This window comes from Haliotis rubra, unplaced genomic scaffold, assembly GCF_003918875.1.
Source record: "Haliotis rubra isolate DU_JTF1 unplaced genomic scaffold, ASM391887v1 Scf362, whole genome shotgun sequence".
In the NCBI taxonomy this organism is placed as follows: domain Eukaryota; kingdom Metazoa; phylum Mollusca; class Gastropoda; order Lepetellida; family Haliotidae; genus Haliotis; species Haliotis rubra.
The window spans coordinates 361,091-382,761 of record NW_025767038.1 but is presented as its reverse complement, the minus strand read 5'-3'; the positions used below and the strand labels follow the sequence as shown (position 1 = coordinate 382,761).

The 21,671-nt window shown below is 39.5% G+C and overlaps 4 protein-coding genes across 4 annotated transcripts in view; all 4 read left to right on the top strand.

The window, feature by feature from the left end:
- The first annotated feature begins 697 nt into the window (after positions 1–697).
- LOC124285551 (uncharacterized transmembrane protein DDB_G0289901-like) lies at positions 698–21,185 on the top strand. The gene is made up of 3 exons (XM_046721797.1): positions 698–828; positions 1,538–1,720; positions 20,726–21,185. The coding sequence occupies exons 1-3, from the start codon at positions 750–752 to the stop codon at positions 20,908–20,910; spliced, it is 447 nt and encodes a 148-aa protein (XP_046577753.1). The 5' UTR covers positions 698–749; the 3' UTR covers positions 20,911–21,185.
- Positions 6,890–8,307, top strand: LOC124285552 (trihydrophobin-like). Its single transcript, XM_046721798.1, has 3 exons — positions 6,890–7,009; positions 7,727–7,825; positions 7,874–8,307. The coding sequence occupies exons 1-3, from the start codon at positions 6,931–6,933 to the stop codon at positions 8,035–8,037; spliced, it is 342 nt and encodes a 113-aa protein (XP_046577754.1). The 5' UTR covers positions 6,890–6,930; the 3' UTR covers positions 8,038–8,307.
- On the top strand, positions 12,248–15,327 carry LOC124285553. The gene is made up of 3 exons (XM_046721799.1): positions 12,248–12,354; positions 13,990–14,090; positions 14,819–15,327. The coding sequence occupies exons 2-3, from the start codon at positions 14,012–14,014 to the stop codon at positions 15,070–15,072; spliced, it is 333 nt and encodes a 110-aa protein (XP_046577755.1). The 5' UTR covers positions 12,248–12,354; positions 13,990–14,011; the 3' UTR covers positions 15,073–15,327.
- LOC124285554 (trigger factor-like) overlaps positions 17,515–21,671 on the top strand; it is a 23,002-nt gene continuing 18,845 nt past the window's right edge. The window contains exon 1 of the mRNA XM_046721802.1: positions 17,515–17,693. The gene's annotated coding sequence lies outside the window, so the exon portion shown is untranslated. The remainder of the gene's footprint in view (positions 17,694–21,671) is intronic.

The window sequence follows — 21,671 nt, the reverse complement described above, 5'->3', positions numbered from 1 at the left end:
GTGTCATTTGCATTTCGTTTTGTTGAACGTTTCATTTTCTTGATGACAATGCACGTACTCGTCATGCCCAGCTTGTATTCTAATGCCTCCAACAGCAACACAGCCATGTCATGGACAACATTCATCCCTGACCAGTCCAGTATATAGCAAGGCTGTGATGTCATTGGCATCTCAGTGAACCTGATGCAGTTCTCTCTGATCAGTAGAACAACATGAGTCAAGTTGAAATTGGTACTCTCATCAGAAGCATGTCTCGACGAATTCTAGCATTTGTGAACAATAGAGGTGGTTCTACATGAAATTAGTGACATGGTTGCAAAAAGATGCAAATTAATAAATTCACACCCGACCTCTTTAATGACCTGCTCATTAAACCAACCATCACAGCCCAATATATATTTTTGCCTGCTGCTTAGAAGATCTGTTGATATTATTTCCTTGTGTCAATATCACATAGACCAGAAGAGTTATCTTGGTAATTTCAATAACCTTGCATTTTTGGCTCTGTACATTACCTGTTAATTTAGTTTGATATTTCATTATTGCGCTTACCTTTTGACAGGTCTCCCATGATTTTAGTATTTTCGTCCATCAGAGAGTACCATTATCTGTATGGACTAATGCCAAAAATAATTATGGATATTTTAAGTCGAACTGATTATCTGGTGCGCATGAGTCCAGGACAGACAGGCATTTGCTTAAACATGTTTTGTTCCATATATTTCAGAAACGCCTGAAGAACAGTCACTATGAGGACCAAGACAATTATGATCATGGCGGTTGTGCTTGCATTTGCCTGCTTGTGGCAAATGGGTGACGCCCAGGATAGTGAGTTCAAATGAATAGTTTACATCTCTGAATAAAAGCGTTTGTGTGTAAATTGAAGGTGTATGATCCGTCGGTCGATGTCTCTACGACTATCAGATGTATCAGATTCCCAGATATGCACGATCTTGTCTTTTTCATTTATACACACAATACTACTTAAACACTCTTTGGAATGCACAGTACAGCTGTCACATTAAATGATTTAAAGGTGTCATGAATCGTCAAATTGTATCTTTCTGATGATGTAACAGTTGATGCGCAGCCATCATTTCAGAAGTCCATATTAACCCGGAATGACAGTTCTATTGTTTATTTCTGACCTTACTTTGGAGAATGACCCTGTTTTCATTTCACTGCGATGACAATAAAAAATACTGCAATCAAAAGGGATGAATATACCCACAAAGGGATGTGTAGTATATATAACCTTGAAGATATGTTTGATTACACTAAACAAAAGGTTTCCTTTTAGTGTGATACTATTCTGATGGTATGATGAATGTGTATGTTTCTTTATTAACGTCCGATTGCCGTTATCATCATGTCATATTTTGGAGACGTTATATTTGATGGTCTTATCTATGGATTTTAAAGCCATAGTGTTTCCTTCTCAATAATGAGTTTTGTATATAGCTGTGTTCCATACGTCTTTGTTTCGCCCTTGTTTCGTAGTTTTGGAATATTTTCTAATTAAATATAATCTTCTCAGCAACTCCACCTGCTCCTGCTTCTCAACCTGCCCCTCAAACTGCCCCTCAACCTGCTTCTCCACCTGCAAATAATTCAAGCGGAGAAACCGGTGGTAATGATGATGCAGGTGATGACGGAGGTGATGACGGAGGTGATGACGGTGGAGATGACGGTGGCGATGACGGAGGTGATGACGGTGGAGACGACGGAGGTGATGACTTTGGAGATGAAGGAGGGGATGACGGTGGAGATGACGGAGGTGATGACGGAGGTGATGACGGTGGAGATGACGGAGGTGATAATGGCAGTGACTAGTGATCAAATGCAATAGACATATTGCTGTAAAACGTGGCGGACTCGGGTTTCATGAAGACTGGCTTCCCTAGAAAACAAGTTGTTCAGAGTGATTTGATCTGATGGACATCATTAAACACGACAAATCTCAAGTGTGCTGTTATGTATGAAACAGCGCATACTCTGCACAACAGTGCATATTTCTACTGTTTACAAACACATGCTTCTGTTTGTTTAGAATTCGTTCCTCTCTTCGTCGTGGTCGTCAAATTACAATAAACAACTGACCGTCTTCTTTGTTTTGTGCACTTTGTTTAATTAGAAGGTTTACCTGAAACGTGTTATGAATCGTTTATAGCGCTACGACATTTGTAAGCCTATGATAAACTACTGAATTTAGGCTTATCGTTACGAATTCTTTGTGGCAGTGTTTGCCCTTAACACTGAAAAGCTGCAGGCACTAAGGACCCAGAACCATAAAAAGTTGTGCTTCCTGATCAGAATGTGCAGGCCCTATATTTTAATATGGAAATAAGACTCTTAGTTATTGGGGATGCAGAAAACAAAAGCTGTGGCTCCGAGTGGTTTTCTGTCGCCTTCGGTCCAATGGACCGACGTTGATTTCGAACGCTGCTTTGTGGATCAGGACCCTGGTTTACATGAAAGAGTGAATGAGTGTGGATATACACCGCTTTGAACAATATTCCATCAGTGACACCAGCTGTTTGAAATCTTATTAAATAATGGTGTCTGGTGAGGCACGAACTGGGAAGCAGAGAAACGCAAACAAGCAAGTAACACCGAAGGGGTCGTTGTTGATACGGGTACTACAGATATGTACCCAAGGTACGTTTTTGTACGCCGAAGTGTACGCTGAACAAAGACAGCATGCACAACGTGCCCGGTACCCTAAACGGAAGACAAGTCTACATTGTACTGAGATAGTGTAATCCAAAATTTATCATGTAATTTTGTTATATTTGATCATTTTTTAAATGGGATCGAAAGTGTTTCGCGTTTATTTAGCTTCCGTTCGCATCATTACAAGTGACACTGTGCATCACGCAATATTTTGTCACTGTGTGTTTTGTTTAAGTTTATAACACAATCCAATGCATCTTACACAATAGTATGACAGTTCGGTCTCGTCCCTGGATAAGTTTCTGTATTCCGATTTTGGTAGGTTACGTTTCTCTGTACAGGGTACATGTATGCGGTACCCGCCCCGAAAACGACTCCTTTAGCCCAAGTAACCGTATAATTATGATGTCCAGCTTTGGGACAAACGCTGAATCTTAGGTGACATATTGGCGTGGCCCGTCCCTCTTAGCAACGTCATCTTGTAGTTTCTATGAGCTCTATCCATTATAGACCCAAATATAAATACTCATGGAAACTAATAAGGGAACACATGTAAGTACACGTGTTCCTTTTATTTTTTTCCAGGTTTCTTCACAAGGTATATATTGCACTGTGAGTGAAATTCTGAAAATATATAAAGGAACAGAGACATGTGGAGAAAAAAGTCCAAATTTGATGCATCAGTGACACAAATGATGTCCAATGCACTTCATCGTATCGCATGGTGATAGTCACTGGTTCAGACTCGATTTGTTTACAAACAACATCGTAGTACGGCTGTAATACTGCGGAAACAAATTTATACTCATGATATAGTCACAATTTTGCAATCGACTCTGCTTTAAGTAGAGATTTCTTAGGGATGTGGGAGGGTTTTGTCGCTTCTATTTAAATGCTCTCTGCACATAACACGACCTTCGAACAGCAATATTTTAATAAAGTGCTCATTTTATTTTAAAATATTGTAAAATTTCAATATGCACTTGCTGATTATATATAGCACTTTGTCAGACTATAATGGGCACAAATTGAAATGTTCACGTGACCTGTATCCAGGTATACCTGAGTACTGTAAACACGATTCAAGCAGGGTAAACTGAATTTGAAACGGAACTAACCCTACTCACTTAATACCTGGCCTTGTATGTGGCAATATCTGAAATATTGCTCTTTGCTCTTTGATGAAACAATTAAAGGACGTTTTAAGTGGGAACAACTACAATTTTTTCCATGTAGGGCCGACAGACCTTGGATGACAGGAACAAAACAGGTTTATTCCAATTCCGTTTTCACCCTTTCATTTTGTTCATTCTACTAATGGCAGCATCAAACACTCAACCGACAGTGGAAGTCAGTTAGCAGGTGTCTTTTCCACTTTAGGTTATTGTTGGTAAAGCTTTGGTACTATCCATAATTATCTTAAAGTTTTAATCCCAATTGTTGGGAGGTTGCTCACGAAACTTTGGTCCATAAAAGACGCACTTGTCTTGGTATAACTTACGAAGAGTGTTATTGTCAATGATACAGATGTCACCTTTCATTACATGGCATACAGTTTGGTAACAGGTATGTGAGTCTTCGCAGCCACAAGTAGTGGAATTTACATCAAGTCCACGGTCTCCAACACGTTCCTATTATTGGACATGACCTTTTAACCCATGGCTCCCAAATTGACCTGTGGCTCTAATTCATAAACTACACGTTGCCAAGCAATTGTCAGTTTTGACCAATGAAAACAATTATATTTGAAAAGGGAGAAACTGGGGAACGTCGGAATACGTGCTGACATGTGACCAACAACAAATTATACTATTTGTTTTCAAAGGCCTGTGTAAATAATAGAATATTTAACATCAAAATCTTTAAAATCGGTACTTTGTGTACTTTGTGTAAACAACATATCATTAATTTTCAAATATATGTTAGTCGAAGGTCCAAATTCTAAATTCCATTCACATGAAAACCTCGTATGTAATTGAGCAGACCTTGTGATCACATCTCGCTGATATCCTGCCTCTACATTGTGTATTCCAGATGAACAAGTAGTTTAGGTTACCCAGTTGACTCGTTCACTTGTAACAAGAACCGATGGACAGGTCTCTTTACCTTTTCATAAAGCTCAAGCAGTTTTGACCATTTCTAATAGGAGATTGTTTAAGGAAGAAAATATGCCATTTTCAAAATAAACATATTATGTTTTCGTAAAGAAACGCTTAGACTGGCAGTAAGATTTAAACACCAAAACATATTCCGAATAATATGGAATGTATAGTTGGGCACGTTACGAGTGTAAAAGTTATTAAATTCAGGCATGCGTACATATCCTGTAAAATATGTTTTAGTATAGAAATATTATCAATATTCAGAAACTTATCTTTTTCCATAGGTTATCCAATCCAGGTACATTTCTTAAAGCAGATTAAAGTTTGACTCATTCATACAGATCTTCGGTGCCTAAAACAACAGATATCTTTTACAAAATATTCCTCTTTCCAAAAATAGTACATTCCTGGTGTCAACAATGTCATCAAGTATGATCACAGATGTTGCCACGTTCGTGCAAAAAAATCACGACTAATATTAACATGTTGACATTGTTACGACACAAAGTACACGTGTAAACACGTATGATTCGTCAGAGGTCACCTCCATTAAGACCACCTTATTCAAATTTACACATGTCAAAGAAACAGGTATATATACGTGTGGAATATTGAAACATTACACTTCCAAGAGTTGATAAACTGCGACAGTTTTCTCTATCGTAAGTATAACTTAGCTTGTTTCATTATTTAGATTCTTCTGATGTTTGTTTGTGTTTCATTCAAAACCGCTTTGCTATGAGGACGTGAGTGAGTGGGTGAGTGACCTCAGACTCTACGTGCAAGAGGTGGTGTGCCAGAATTACTCTTGGACATCAGATTGTCACCAGACGTATATTGCTATCTTGGAAGAAAACGCTCAAAGGTTCTTTGTTAAATGCATTGTAACAGTACTGATCATGCGTCGTTTGCAACGTTTACATGACAAAGACATGGCTCGCACATATGAGAACGTTGTTACTCAAACGTTGAAAGTTCCTCAGACTATTATCAGCAGTTTGTCAAATACAGCTGATGAGCAACCGCTCTTTGGCATAAATCTTCACCCGGGCAGAGGACGATGACATTACGAAATCGGTTTTGTTGCAAACTACCACTCAGATATGAGATCTGTTACTTGCGGAAGATACTCTGAGTACTCGTCCTCCATGTGTCATCCTATGGCGTCATCGTTGGGATAATCGGTGTTGGGGTTATGTCATGTTTCCTGACGGATCGAAGTTCATTCTCGACTTTTATGACCAAGGGCCCGAGAAAAGCGTTTCGATAAGTCCTAATGAACGTTTCACGGACGTTGTTGTCATATAACAAAACCGGTTTGATGGTGGGTTTGTAGTGTCATGGTGAGGGTCATACTGACTGTGTGACCTGCCACTTTGTCTATGGATCATTGATGCAATCCTGGCGTCATTTGCATTTCGTTTTGTTGAACGTTTCATTTTCTTGATGACAATACACGTACTCGTCATGCCCGGCTTGTATTCTAATGCCTCCAACAGCAACACAGCCATGTCATGGACAACATTCATCCCTGACCAGTCCAGTATATAGCACGGCTGTCATGTCATTGGCATCTCAGTGAACCTGATGCAGTTCTCTCTGATCAGTAGCACAACATGACTCAAGTTGAAATTGGTACTCTCATCAGAAGCTTCTCTCGACGAATTCTGGCATTCGTGAACAATAGAGGTGGTTTTACATTAAATTAGTGACATGGCTGCAAAAAAATGCAAATATATAAATTCACGCCCGACCTCTTTAATGACCTGCTCATTAAACCAACCTTTACAGCCCAATATATATTACTGCCTGCTGCTTAGAAGATCTGTTGATATTATTTCCTTGTGTCAATATCAAATAGACCAGAAGAGTTATCTTGGTTATTTCAAAAACCTTGCATTTTTGGCTCTGTACATTACCTGTTAATTTAGTTTGATATTTCATTATTGCGCTTACCTTTTGACAGGTCTCCCATGATTTTAGTATTTTCGTCCATCAGAGAGTACCATTATCTGTATGGACTAATGCGAAAAATAATTATGGATATTGTAAGTCGAACTGATTATCTGGTGCGCATGAGTCCAGGACAGACAGGCATTTGCTTAAACATATGTTTTGTTCCATATATTTCAGAAACGCCTGAGGAACAGTCACTATGAGGACCAAGACAATTATGATCATGGCGGTTGTGCTTGCATTTGCCTGCTTGTGGCAAATGGGTGACGCCCAGGATAGTGAGTTCAAATGAATAGTTTACATCTCTGAATAAAAGCGTTTGTGTGTAAATTGAAGGTGTATGATCCGTCGGTCGATGTCTCTACGACTATCAGATGTATCAGATTCCCAGATATGCACGATCTTGTCTTTTTCATTTATACACACAATACTACTTAAACACTCTTTGGAAACTGCACAGTACAGCTGTCACATTAAATGGTTTAAAGGTGTCATGAAACGTGTCTTCAAATTGTATCTTTCTGATGATGTAACAGTTGATGCGCAGCCATCATTTCAGAAGTCCATATTAACCCGGAATGACAGTTCTATTGTTTATTTCTGACCTTACTTTGGAGAATGACCCTGTTTTCATTTCACTGCGATGACAATAAGAAAATACTGCAATCCAAAAGGGATGAATATACCCACAAGGGATGTGTAGTATATATAACCTTGAAGATATGTTTGATTACACTAAACAAAAGGTTTCCTTTTAGTGTGATACTATTCTGATGGTATGATGAATGTGTATGTTTCTTTATTAACGTCCGATTGCCGTTATCATCATGTCATATTTTGGAGACGTTATATTTGATGGTCTTATCTATGGATTTTAAAGCCATAGTGTTTCCTTCTCAATAATGAGTTTTGTATATAGCTGTGTTCCATACGTCTTTGTTTCGCCCTTGTTTCGTAGTTTTGGAATATTTTCTAATTAAATATAATCTTCTCAGCAACTCCACCTGCTCCTGCTTCTCAACCTGCCCCTCAAACTGCCCCTCAACCTGCTTCTCCACCTGCAAATAATTCAAGCGGAGAAACCGGTGGTAATGATGATGCAGGTGATGACGGAGGTGATGACGGAGGTGATGATGACGGAGGTGATGACGGTGGAGATGACGGTGGCGATGACGGAGGTGATGACGGTGGAGACGACGGAGGTGATGACTTTGGAGATGAAGGAGGGGATGACGGTGGAGATGACGGAGGTGATGACGGAGGTGATGACGGTGGAGATGACGGAGGTGATAATGGCAGTGACTAGTGATCAAATGCAATAGACATATTGCTGTAAAACGTGGCGGACTCGGGTTTCATGAAGACTGGCTTCCTAGAAAACAAGTTGTTCAGAGTGATTTGATCTGATGGACATCATTAAACACGACAAATCTCAAGTGTGCTGTTATGTATGAAACAGCGCATACTCTGCACAACAGTGCATATTTCTACTGTTTACAAACACATGCTTCTGTTTGTTTAGAATTCGTTCCTCTCTTCGTCGTGGTCGTCAAATTACAATAAACAACTGACCGTCTTCTTTGCTTTGTGCACTTTGTTTAATTAGAAGGTTTGCCTGAAACGTGTTATGAACAGGGTCCCGATCCACAAATCGTTTATAGCGCTACGACATTTGTAAGCCTATGATAAACTACTGAATTTAGGCTTATCGTTACGAATTCTTTGTGGCAGTGTTTGCCCTTAACACTAAAAAGCTGCAGGCACTAAGGACCCAGAACCATAAAAAGTTGTGCTTCCTGATCAGAATGTGCAGGCCCTATATTTTAATATGGAAATAAGACTCTTAGTTATTGGGTATGCAGAAAACAAAAGCTGTGGCTCCGAGTGGTTTTCTGTCGCCTTCGGTCCAACAGACGGACGTTGATTTCGAACGCTGCTTTGTGGATCAGGACCCTGGTTTACATGAAAGAGTGAATGAGTGTGGATATACACCGCTTTGAGCAATATTCCATCAGTGACACCAGCTGTTTGAAATCTTATTAAATAATGGTGTCTGGTGAGGCACGAACTGGGAAGCAGAGAAACGCAAACAAGCAAGTAACACCGAAGGGGTCGTTGTTGATACGGGTACTACAGATATGTACCCAAGGTACGTTTTGTACGCGGAAGTGTACGCTGAACAAAGACAGCATGCATAACGTGCCCGGTACCCTAAACGGAAGACGAGTCTACATTGTACTGAGTGTAATCCCAAATATATCATGTAATTTTGTTATATTTGATCATTTTTTAAATAGGATCACAAGTGTATCGCGTTTATTTAGCTTCCATTCGCATCATTACAAGTGACACTGTGCATCGTGCAATATTTGTCACTGTGTGTTTTGTTTAAGTTTATAACACAATCCAATGCATCTTATACAATAGTATGACAGTTCGGTCTCGTCCCTAGATAAGTTTCTGTATTCCGATTTTGGTAGGGTACGTTTCTCTGTACAGGGTACAGTAGTACCCGCGCCGAAAACGACCCCTTTAACCCAAGTAACTGTATAATTATGATGTCCAGCTTTGGAAAAAGGCTGAATCTTAAGTGACATATTGGCGTGGCCCGCTCCTCTTAGCACCGTCGATCTTGTAGTGTCTATGAGTTCTATCCATTATAGATCAAAATATATACTCATGGAAACTAATAAGGGAACACATGTAAGTACATGTGCTCCTTTATTCTTTTCCAGGTTTCTTCACAAGGTATATATTGCACTGTGAGTGAAATTCTGAAAATATGTAAAGGAACACTTATACTTTCATGTGTTACATTATTCGTTTCTATGAGTATATCACGCTTGATAAGCACTTAATGTTCTCGGTGGAATTTCAACTGAGAAATTCAACACGATACACAACTGTTGATAGGTATCATTGTCATCTTATCCTTCAGAATCAGTATTCTTTTAGGCACAAGCATAAAGCATTACAAAGGTGGAATGGGCATATGGTTACAAAATATATTTTTAAGTAGTCATCAATAAACGAAAGTATGTTTACAACCTGTTGCAAGGATGAGTGATGGTTAGATAGATATTTAATATCAGTTCTTTCAAATTAATGTTCATTACAGAAAACACAAACTCGGTATTTTTTGGGCCCTCTTTTCACTTCTAATTGGTTTTGCATAAAGATTCAGAGAGACAAATAACTCTCCACAAGGCTTTATGGCAAAAAGGATGATTTCTACTTTCCAATAATCGATCAATATTCCAACAACACCAGCCTTTGGTGTTTACATTTCAGAACTTTTGGGGTACAATCGAGCTTGTTCTTTTTATCAAAATTTCAAAGAGCGTCTTGCCACCCTTGTTCCCTATTTTGACTTGCAGGTGAACAATTGACGAGACTTGGCATATGTTTATGACGGGTGCCACCAGTGGGGTCGGAAACGCTCACCTTTTCGAGAAGATCTTGTATCATCACTATTTCAAGTTATATGGGAGACATGTGGAGGAAAAGTCCAAATTTGATGCATCAGTGACACAAATGATGTCCAATGCAATTCATCGTATCGCATGGTGATAGTCACTGGTTAAGACTTGTTTGTATACAAACAACATCGTACAGCTGTAATACTGCTGAAACAAATGTATACTCATGACATAGTCACAATTTTGCAATCGACTCTGCTTTTAGCAGAGATTTCTTAGGGATGTGGGAGGGTTTTGTCGCTTCTATTTAAATGCTCTCTGCACATAACACGACCTTCGAACAGCAATATTTAATAAAGTGCTCATTTTATTTTAAAATATTGTAAAATTTCAATATGCACTTGCTGATTATATATAGCACTTTGTCAGACTATAATGGGCACAAATTGAAATGTTCACGTGACCTGTATCCAGGTATACCTGAGTACTGTAAACACGATTCAAGCAGGGTAAACTGAATTTGAAACGGAACTAACCCTACTCACTTAATACCTGGCCTTGTATGTGGCAATATCTGAAATATTGCCCTGTGCTCTTTGATGAAACAATTAAAGGACGTTTTAAGTGGGAACAACTACAATTTTTCCATGTAGGGCCGACAAACCTTGGATGACAGGAACAGAACAGGTTTATTCCAATTCCGTTTTCACCCTTTTATTTTGTTCATTCTAGTAGTAGAAGCATCAAACACTCAACCGACAGTGGAAGTCAGTTAGCAGGTGTCTTTTCCCCTTTAGGTTATTGTTGGTAAAGCTTTGGTACTATCCATAATCATCTTAAAGTTTTAATCCCAATTGTTGGGAGGTTGCTCACGAAACTTTGGTCCATAAAAGACGCACTTGTCTTGGTATAACTTACGAAGAGTGTTATTGTCAATGATACAGATGTCACCTTTCATTACATGGCATACAGTTTGGTAACAGGTATGTGAGTCTTCGCAGCCACAAGTAGTGGAATTTACATCATGAACTGCCAAGTCCACGGTCTCCAACACGTTCCTATTATTGGACATGACCTTTTAACCCATGGCTCCCAAATTGACCTGTGGCTCTAATTCATAAACTACACGTTGCCAAGCAATTGTCAGTTTTGACCAATGAAAACAATTATATTTGAAAAGGGAGAAACTGGGGAACGTCGGAATACGTGCTGACATGTGACCAACAACAAATTATACTATTTGTTTTCAAAGGCCTGTGTAAATAATAGAATATTTAACATCAAAATCTTTAAAATCGGTACTTTGTGTACTTTTAAATAAACAAAATATCATTAATTTTCAAATATATGTTAGTCGAAGGTCCAAATTCTAAATTCCATTCACATGAAAACCTCGTATGTAATTGAGCAGACCTTGTGATCACATCTCGCTGGTATCCTGCCTCTACATTGTGTATTCCAGATGAACAAGTAGTTTAGGTTACCCAGTTGACTCGTTCACTTGTAACAAGAACCGATTGACAGGACTCTTTACCTTTTCATAAAGCTCAAGCAGTTTTGACCATTTCTAATAGGAGATTGTTTAAGGAAGAGAATATGCCATTTTCAAAATAAACATATTATGTTTTCGTAAAGAAACGCTTAGACTGGCAGTAAGATTTAAACACACAAAATATATTCTGATTAATATGAAATGTATAGTTGGGCTTGTTACGAAAGTAAAAATTATTAAATTCAGGTATGCGTACATATCCTGTAAAATATGTTTTAGTATAGAAATATTATCAATATTCAGAAACTTATCATTTTCCATAGGTTATCCAATCCAGGTACATTTCTTAAAGCAGATTAAATTTGGACTAATACATACAGATCTTCGGTGCCTAAAACAACAGATATCATTTATAAAATATTCCTCTTTCCAAAAAATAGTACATTCCCTGGTGTCAACATGTCAAGTATGATCACAGATGTTGCCATGTTCGTGCAAAAAAGCATGATTAATATTAATATGTTGACATTGTAACGACACAAAGTACACGTGTTAACATGTATGTACTCCAACAATTGAATCGTCAGAGGTCACCTCCATTAAGACCACCTTATTCAAATTTACACATGTCAGAGAAACAGGTATATATACGTGTGGAATATTGAAACATTACACTTCCAGGAGTTGATTAGCTGCGTGAGTTTTGTCTATCGTAAGTATAACTTAGTTGTTTCATTATTTAGATTCTTCTGATGTTTGTTTGTGTTTCATTCAAAACCGCTTTGCTATGAGGGCATGAGTGAGTGGGTGAGTGACCTCAGACTGTACGTGCAAGAGGTGGTGTGCCAGAATTACTCTTGGACATCAGATTGTCACCAGACGTATATTGCTATCTTGGAGGAAAACGCTCAAATGCATTGTAACAGTACTGATCATGCGTCGTTTGCAACGTTTACATGACAAAGACATGGCTCGCACATATGAGAACGTTGTTACTTAAACGCTGATCGTTTCTCAGACTATTATCAGCAATTTGACAAATATAGCTGATGAGCAACCACTCTTTGTCAAAAATCTTCACCAAGGGGAGAGGACGATGACATTACGAAATCGGTTTTGTTGCAAACTACCACTCAGATATGAGATCTGTTACTTGCGTAAGATACTCTGAGAACTCGTCCTCCATGTGTCATCCTATGGCGTCATCGTTGGGATAATCGGTGTTGGGGTTATGTCATGTTTCCTGACGGATCGAAGTTCATTCTCGACTTTTATGACCAAGGGCCCGAGAAAAGCGTTTCGATAAGTCCTAATGAACGTTTCACGGTCGTTGTTGTCATATAACAAAACCAGTTTGATGGTGGGTTTGTAGTGTCATGGTGACGGTCACACTGACTGTGTGACCTGCCACTTTGTCTATGGATCATTGGCGCAATCCTGGCGTCATTTGCATTTCGTTTTGTTGAACGTTTCATTTTCTTGATGACAATACACGTACTCGTCATGCCCGGCTTGTATTCTAATGCCTCCAACAGCAACACAGCCATGTCATGGACAACATTCATCCCTGACCAGTCCAGTATATAGCAGGGGCGGTGGGGTAGCCTAATGGTTAAAGCGTTGGCTCGTCACGCCGAAGACCTGGGTTCGAATCCCCACATGGGCACAATGTGTGAAGCCCATTTCTGGTGTCCCCCGCCGTGATGTTGCTGGAATATTGCTAAAAGCGGCGTAAAACCAAACTCAGTCAGTCAGTCAGTATAAAGCACGGCTGTCATGTCATTGGCATCTCAGTGAACCTGATGCAGTTCTCTCTGATCAGTAGAACAACATGAGTCAAGTTGAAATTGGTACTCTCATCAGAAGCATGTCTCGACGAATTCTGGCATTCGTGAACAATAGAGGTGGTTTCACATTAAATTAGTGACATGGCTGCAAAAAATGCAAATTAATAAATTCACGCCCGACCTCTTTAATGACCTGCTCATTAAACCAACCATCACAGCCCAATATATATTTTTGCCTGCTGCTTAGAAGATCTGTTGATATTATTTCCTTGTGTCAATATCACATAGACCAGAAGAGTTATCTTGGTAATTTCAATAACCTTGCATTTTTGGCTCTGTACATTACCTGTTAATTTAGTTTGATATTTCATTATTGCGCTTACCTTTTGACAGGTCTCCCATGATTTTAGTATTTTCGTCCATCAGAGAGTACCATTATCTGTATGGACTAATGCGAAAAATAATTATGGATATTGTAAGTCGAACTGATTATCTGGTGCGCATGAGTCCAGGACAGACAGGCATTTGCTTAAACATATGTTTTGTTCCATATATTTCAGAAACGCCTGAAGAACAGTCACTATGAGGACCAAGACAATTATGATCATGGCGGTTGTGCTTGCATTTGCCTGCTTGTGGCAAATGGGTGACGCCCAGGATAGTGAGTTCAAATGAATAGTTTACATCTCTGAATAAAAGCGTTTGTGTGTAAATTGAAGGTGTATGATCCGTCGGTCGATGTCTCTACGACTATCAGATGTATCAGATTCCCAGATATGCACGATCTTGTCTTTTTCATTCATACACACAATACTACTTAAATACACTTGGGAAACTGCACAGTACAGCTGTCACATTAAATGGTTTAAAGGTGTCATGAAACGTGTCTTCAAATTGTATCTTTCTGATGATGTAACAGTTGATGCGCAGCCATCATTTCAGAAGTCCATATTAACCCGGAATGACAGTTCTATTGTTTATTTCTGACCTTACTTTGGAGAATGACCCTGTTTTCATTTCACTGCGATGACAATAAGAAAATACTGCAATGCAAAAGGGATGAATACTTTTGTTCATATACCCACAAGGGACGTGTAGTATATATAACCTTGAAGATATGTTTGATTACACTAAACAAAAGGTTTCCTTTTAGTGTTATTCTATTCTGATGGTATGATGAATTTGTATGTTTCTTTATTAACGTCCGATTGCCGTTATCATCATGTCATATTTTGGAGACGTTATATTTGATGGTCTTATCTATGGATTTAAAGTCATAGTGTTTCCTTCTCAATAATGAGTTTTGTATATAGCTGTGTTCTATACGTCAATTGGTCGCCTTTGTTTTGTAGTTTTGGAATATTTTCTAATTAAATATAATCTTCTCAGCAACTCCTCCTGCCCCTGCTCCTCAACCTGCCCCTCAACCTGCTTCTCCACCTGCAAATAATCCAAGCGGAGAAACGGTGGTAATGGTGATGACGGTGGAGATGACGGAGGTGATGACGGTGGAGATGACGGTGGAGATGACGGAGGTGATGACGGTGGAGATGACGGAGGTGATGACGGTGGAGATGACGGAGGTGATGACGGTGGAGATGACGGAGATGATAATGACAGTGACTAGTGATCAAATGCAATAGACATATTGCTGTAAAACGTGGCGGAATCGGGTTTCATGTAGACTGGCTTCCCTAGAAAACAAGTCGTTCAGAGTGATTTGATCTGATGGACATCAGTAAACACGACAAATCTCAAGTGTGCTGTTATGTATGAAACAGCGCATACTCTGCACAACAGTGCATATTTCTACTGTTTACAAACACATGCTTCTGTTTGTTTAGAATTCGTTCCTCTCTTCGTCGTGGTCGTCAAATTACAATAAACAACTGACCGTCTTCTTTGTTTTGTGCACTTTGTTTAATTAGAAGGTTTACCTGAAACGTGTTATGAACAGGGTCCCGATCCACAAATCGTTTATAGCGCTACGACATTTGTAAGCCTATGATAAACTACTGAATTTAGGCTTATCGTTACGAATCCTTTGTGGCAGTGTTTGCCCTTAACACTAAAAAGCTGCAGGCACTAAGGACCCAGAACCATAAAAAGTTGTGTTTCCTGATCAGAATGTGCAGGCTCTATATTTTAATATGGAAATAAGACTCTTAGTTATTGGGTATGCAGAAAACAAAAGCTGTGGCTCCGAGTGGTTTTCTGTCGCCTTCGGTCCAACAGACGGACGTTGATTTAGAACGCTGCTTTGTGGATCGGGACCCAGTGAATGAGTGTGGATATACACCGCTTTTAGCAATATTCCATCAGTGACACCAACTGTTTGAAATCTTATTAAATAATGGTGTCTGGTGAGGCACGAACTAGGAAGCAGAGAAACGCAAACAAGCAAGTAACACCGAAGGGGTCGTTGTTGACACGGGTACTACAGATATGTACCCAAGGTACGTTTTTGTACGCGGAAGTGTACGCTGAACAAAGACAGCATGCACAACGTGCCCGGTACCCTAAACGGAAGACGAGTCTACATTGTACTGAGATAGTGTAATCCCAAATATGTCATGTAATTTTGTTATATTTGATCATTTTTTAAATAGGATCACAAGTGTATCGCGTTTATTTAGCTTCCATTCGCATCATTACAAGTGACACTGTGCATTACGCAATATTTGTCACTGTGTGTTTTGTTTAAGTTTATAACACAATCCAATGCATCTTATACAATGGCATGACAGTTCGGTCTCGTCCCTAGATAAGTTTCTGTATTCCGATTTTGGTAGGGTACGTTTCTCTGTACAGGGTACATGTCTGTGGTACCCGCGCCGAAAACGACCCCCTTTAGCCCAAGTAATCATATAATTATGATATCTAGCTTTGGGACAAAGGCTGAATCTTAAGTGACATATTGGCGTGGCCCGTTCCTCTTAAATTCTGAAAATATATAAAGGAACACTTTCACGTGCTACCTTATTCGTTTCTATGAGTATATGTAGATGGCGTCATGGAAAAATATAATTGCGAAACAACTTAGGAATAGGCCAATACACAGCCTAGTAAGCAAAAAGCACCGCCATAGACATAGACACTGAGCATAGTGACGTGTGAGTGGGTATGGTTTTAAGCCGTTTTTAGCAATATTCCAGCAGGAGACAGCGGGAGACACCAGAAATAGGCATCACACACTGTACCCATGTGGAGAACGAGTGGAAGCATTAACCATTAGGCTACCCCAGAATTGTAGATGCCACACGATAGAAATGGCTAAGCCTTTCAAGATTTTTGCTACTTTTAGTTCACATAAGATCTAAATGTATTTTTCTTGATTGTATAAGGGTAACCACATCTCTGTAATTGATTTGGGGTCTCACAAATACAAAAAATGATAAATCGACACGTGTATAGTCACATTAAACAAATGTTAACAATCAGGATAAATTCTGGGGTTCGAACGCCTGGTCACAGAGGACTATGACAGATACAAGATAGACAGAAAACACTATTGGACTTTCCATAGTAGATTCATTATACACAAAGTAAAGCCTTGTTAATACAAACGACACTGTTCCAAAAATTATCCAACATAACAAATAAATTATTACAGAGTTTTCGACATGATTTAAAGAAGAAAACCTGCCATTTATAAAATCGACATCTATGTTTTCGAAACAAACACTGAACATACCAGGTTTTTAGCACAATAAACGTATTCAACTAACAATGGAATGTTTAGTTGTGAATGCAATGAATAGATATCATAAAAACGTACTAAATTTAGTCATGTGTACATATCCAGTAAAATATGTTATATTTTCGAAATATTAATCAAAATGAGAAAAGCACTTTTATCCAAAGGTTATGTAGTTGGTGTTGTGCAGTTATTTATCCAGATTATATCCTAATTAATTCCTTTAGCTCCTCATTACGTAACACATAAGATATCACTAATAAAGTATTCCTCTTTCAAACACTAAACAACTTAGGATGTTCAACTGGAAGTGTGTGATACACAGTCAGAATAAATGACTCATGATAGACGGTAACATCCACTGCTGTTGGCAATGTCTCTGCCCAGAATCACAGATGTTGCCACGTATTTTTAAAAACAACAAACGCGCCAACCACAATGCCAAAAGGGATGTTATTAAAACGTCCACGTGGCGCCACGTACAACTCCATCGACGTAATCGTCAGCGATCACCTCAATTACGACCACCTTATTCAAATGCGAGGTCACAGAAACAGGTATATAAAGGTGTGGAATATTGCAACATACATTCCAGGGGTTTGTTTCCTGTGACAGTGTGTCTAGCGTAAGTCGAATTCATTTTCTTTCATTAATTGTCTCTTCTGCAAATTGCTTGTGTTTTGCATCGTACAGATAAAATGATATGACGTCATCGAATCACGAAATAAGTTGATCCTTGTTCATGATATTAATCACTTAAACCCAAGCCTACAACTTAGATAAGGGACCTGTGGCAACAGGTTACTTTTGTAACTTAAGGAATAGATGTGAAATTGTACGCATAGATGACATTTGTGTGCAAGACGTACATGTGCCATCCTATGACGCCATTGGAATAAGAGGCGTCAGCAATGGGATAATCGGCGTTGGGCTAGTGTCACGTTTCCTGACGAATCAGTATGGCTTGTTTTCGTCACGATATGGCTGCAATATTGCCGGTGTGACGTTAAATATTAAGTCACTCACTCACTCCTGACGAATCGAAGATCACTTTCGATCTCCATGACCGGGTGTCCGAGAACATGACCGGGTGTCCATGACCGGATGTCCGAGAACAGCGGTGGGTTCATGGTGGAATTTTCCAGTGGCTGGGAGAATTACGCTCCAAAGAATAATCGCTGCAACAACTGTTTGGTCAACTGTTCATCTTTCTGATGTTAATGCACATTTTCGTCCAGCCAGTATTGTGGTCCAGCTCCGCCAACACCACAACGTCCATGCCATGGCCTACGGTCAGCAATGGCCATTCCTGAGCAGATCTGGGACGTCATTTACAGATGTGTTCTTCGGCGTCAAATATCCACCCACCACTCTCAGTCGTGAAGATCCGGGTTAGAATTGTTCTTCAGCAACTAATGTTTGTTGGAAGAGGCGACACATGTCATCGTATCACAACTGCGTAAATCGATGCTCACGATGTTGATCACTGGATTGTTTGGTCTAGACGCGAAAATTCCGCCACATAGCTGCAATATTGCTGAGTGCGGCGTTGAATAATAAACACTCTCACTGACCTTGGTGTTACCCTCGCTGGTGACATGAATCGCGTTGAATTTGGCCCACTCAGCGGGAGCGTAGTTCGGTGGTTTTAGCATGAATGTCCAGAGAATAGCATTTGTTGAATACACTTATGAAATGACATAATCATGGACATTGTTACTCAAACTGATTATCTGGTTTTGGAGGAGTCCGAGGTAATAATGTCACAAAAACAGCATTAAACTCGTGTCTTTTTCCAAACCTTTCAGAAAGGCCAGAAGAACAGTCACTATGAGGACCCAGACGCTTATGACCATGGCGGTAGTGCTAGTATTTGCCTGTTTGTGGCAAATGGGGGACGCCCTGCCTGGTAAGTTCAAAGTGTGTTTGTACATCTCCCAAGAAGGGTGTTTACGTGTAAATGGAAACAAAAGTAGTTCCGCGCGTCGATGCCTGTAAGACAATGCAAGAAAAGCTTTTAATTTCATCCAGTAATACTTCCTAAAAACTCAAATGTTGTCAAGTTTAAAATGGGCTGGCACTGCAAAGACGAAAACTTGGGTGTTTGGGATTTTTTGTGGGGGTGGATTGGAGGTGTCTGTATACGGGTTTTGGACAGAAAGACGATGATGAAATTAAGACTAAGGAAAAGTTGAGTGTCCAGAAAGTGTCTGGAAAAGCGTCATGTTTTTCAATGTTTTTTACAAATGGAAACTAACAAAAACACAGTCACTGTGGTACGTAATGCCCGCGTCTTTCCACAGTATGCGCTTTTTAACAATGAATGTGTGACAGCTTAGTGCACATGATGTACATGTTGATTGAACATTTTTCTTTTGCAACCATTTCTATGCAATAGCGATGAATCTACTTAAAGATAAAGACCTTTCCATGTTAAGTCAAACCATAATATCACAATTATAAGAATAAAACAATATTGCCTTCTTCCGATGAGAAGATCCGCCGATTTTCTGTTTTGTCACATTATTATTGTTTCTGTTTTTCGACGACTTATCATGATGAAAATGAAAGTCATTGTGTAAACTTATTGTGACCTGAGAAGTACACACCCTTAAATTTGGCTGCGGCCAGAGCAGCAAGGAAAGCGTTCCCCTTCACTCTAAGTTTTCCTGGACCGGTCTGGTCTGGTTTAATCAATGACAAAAAGTAGAATACAACCCACATAAAACAGTCGTTATTATGTCACTCTAACTTTTCGGTAATGATAGTTAAGAAGATCCAATATGCTGGCAAAGTCATGGATAACAATTTTCATGATATCAGCTTTTTGATTACGCTTCACTGCAAATGTAATATGGTCTATAGTTTAGCTGTTACTGTGCTTTGTCCATTCCTAAATACATTGCATTGCACTTGGAAGGGTGCCATGTAACTTTAGATAGTATCTTTGTAATGAATTAACACCTTACATACAACCGTCATTTAAACCGTCAATATTCCCAAATGGGCCAGTTCGACTGTTCACTTATGACGGCAACGCTATTTTCACGAATGTCAACATTTTCATTTCACTACCAAATCAATAAGAAGATGCTGCTATAAAGAGGACGATTACGTTTGTTACTGTGTCGACAAAAATTATGTAGTACACGAACAATTGAAAAGCATCCGATTAAACAAGACAAAACCTTTCCTCTTTATGTGATAAAATGATGTGCGAATGCACCTTTGTCACCCCTCGAACGACAAGCTTGGGTTACTTAAGATCAATTCTAACCTGGATCTTCACGGGTCTCAATAAAACAATTGTGATTGACAACGTCACCTTGCCATCAGGGTAATATTCTATTTTGGTGGTGGTTTCCTGAGATACCATATCTACGAGGGCAAACCTTCCACGATGGAATGTAAAGCCATGTTGCTTACTTGGCAATAACAGGTGTTGTAGATAGCTGTTCTACATACGTCACTGGGTCGCCTTGTTTTCGTGGTTATGAAATAGTTTCTTCTCGTTTTCTGACAGGCACGCCACCTGCCACGACATCATCTCTAGAACCACCATCAACAACAACAACAACAACAACAACAAGAAGTAGTGGTGATGACGGTGGCGATGGGAGTGATGACGGTGACGATGACGGTGACGATGACGGTGGCGATGACGGTGGCGATGACGGTGGCGATGACGGTGGCGATGGGAGTGATGACGGTGGCGATGACGGAGGTGATGATGGCAGTGATGACGGCGGTGATGATGGCAATGAATAGTGATCAAATGCAATAGACATGTTGCTGTAAAACTTGGCGGACTCGAGTTTCATGTAGACTAGCTTCCCTTGAAAACAAAATTATCGTTCAAGGTGATCTGATTTAAGGAGACATCAGTAAACACGTTAAAGCTCAAGTGAGCTCTTATTTATGAAACACATATACTTTGCACAACGGTGCCTCTTTCTACTGTTTACAAGGACGTGTTTCTGTCTGTTCAGAATTCTATCCTAAGTAACACACACTGTATTCTCGTCGTTGTCGTGGAATGACAATAAACACCTGACCGTCTTCTTAGTTTTGTTCACTCTGTTTATCTGGTTTATCTGAACGAGCTTTAAGCAAGATTCCAGCAGTGATGCACATATTTGAAATCGTATAAAAATAATAATTACCAACGACCAGGCCCGTGAAGACCCGGATTAGATTTAGTGACCTCTGCTTCTCATAAGAGGCGACTAACGTGATCGGGGGTTCAGGCTCGCTGAGATGCTTGACACATGTCATCGTATCCCAATTACGTAGATCGATGATCATGATGTTGATCGCTGGATTTTTGGTCCAGACTCGATTATTTACAGACAGCCGCCAGTTTAAATTTGAATAAAAACTATGGAATATGAATTCTTCTGTGGATTAAACGAGACTGACAATGCAGCAATGACTTGATATCTCTATTTATGCCCGAGAGCGGAAGGTCGCGGGTTCGATCCCCGACCGCGTCATACCAAAAGACGTTAAAATATGGTACTTGTTGGTCCCTGCCTGGCGTTCGGC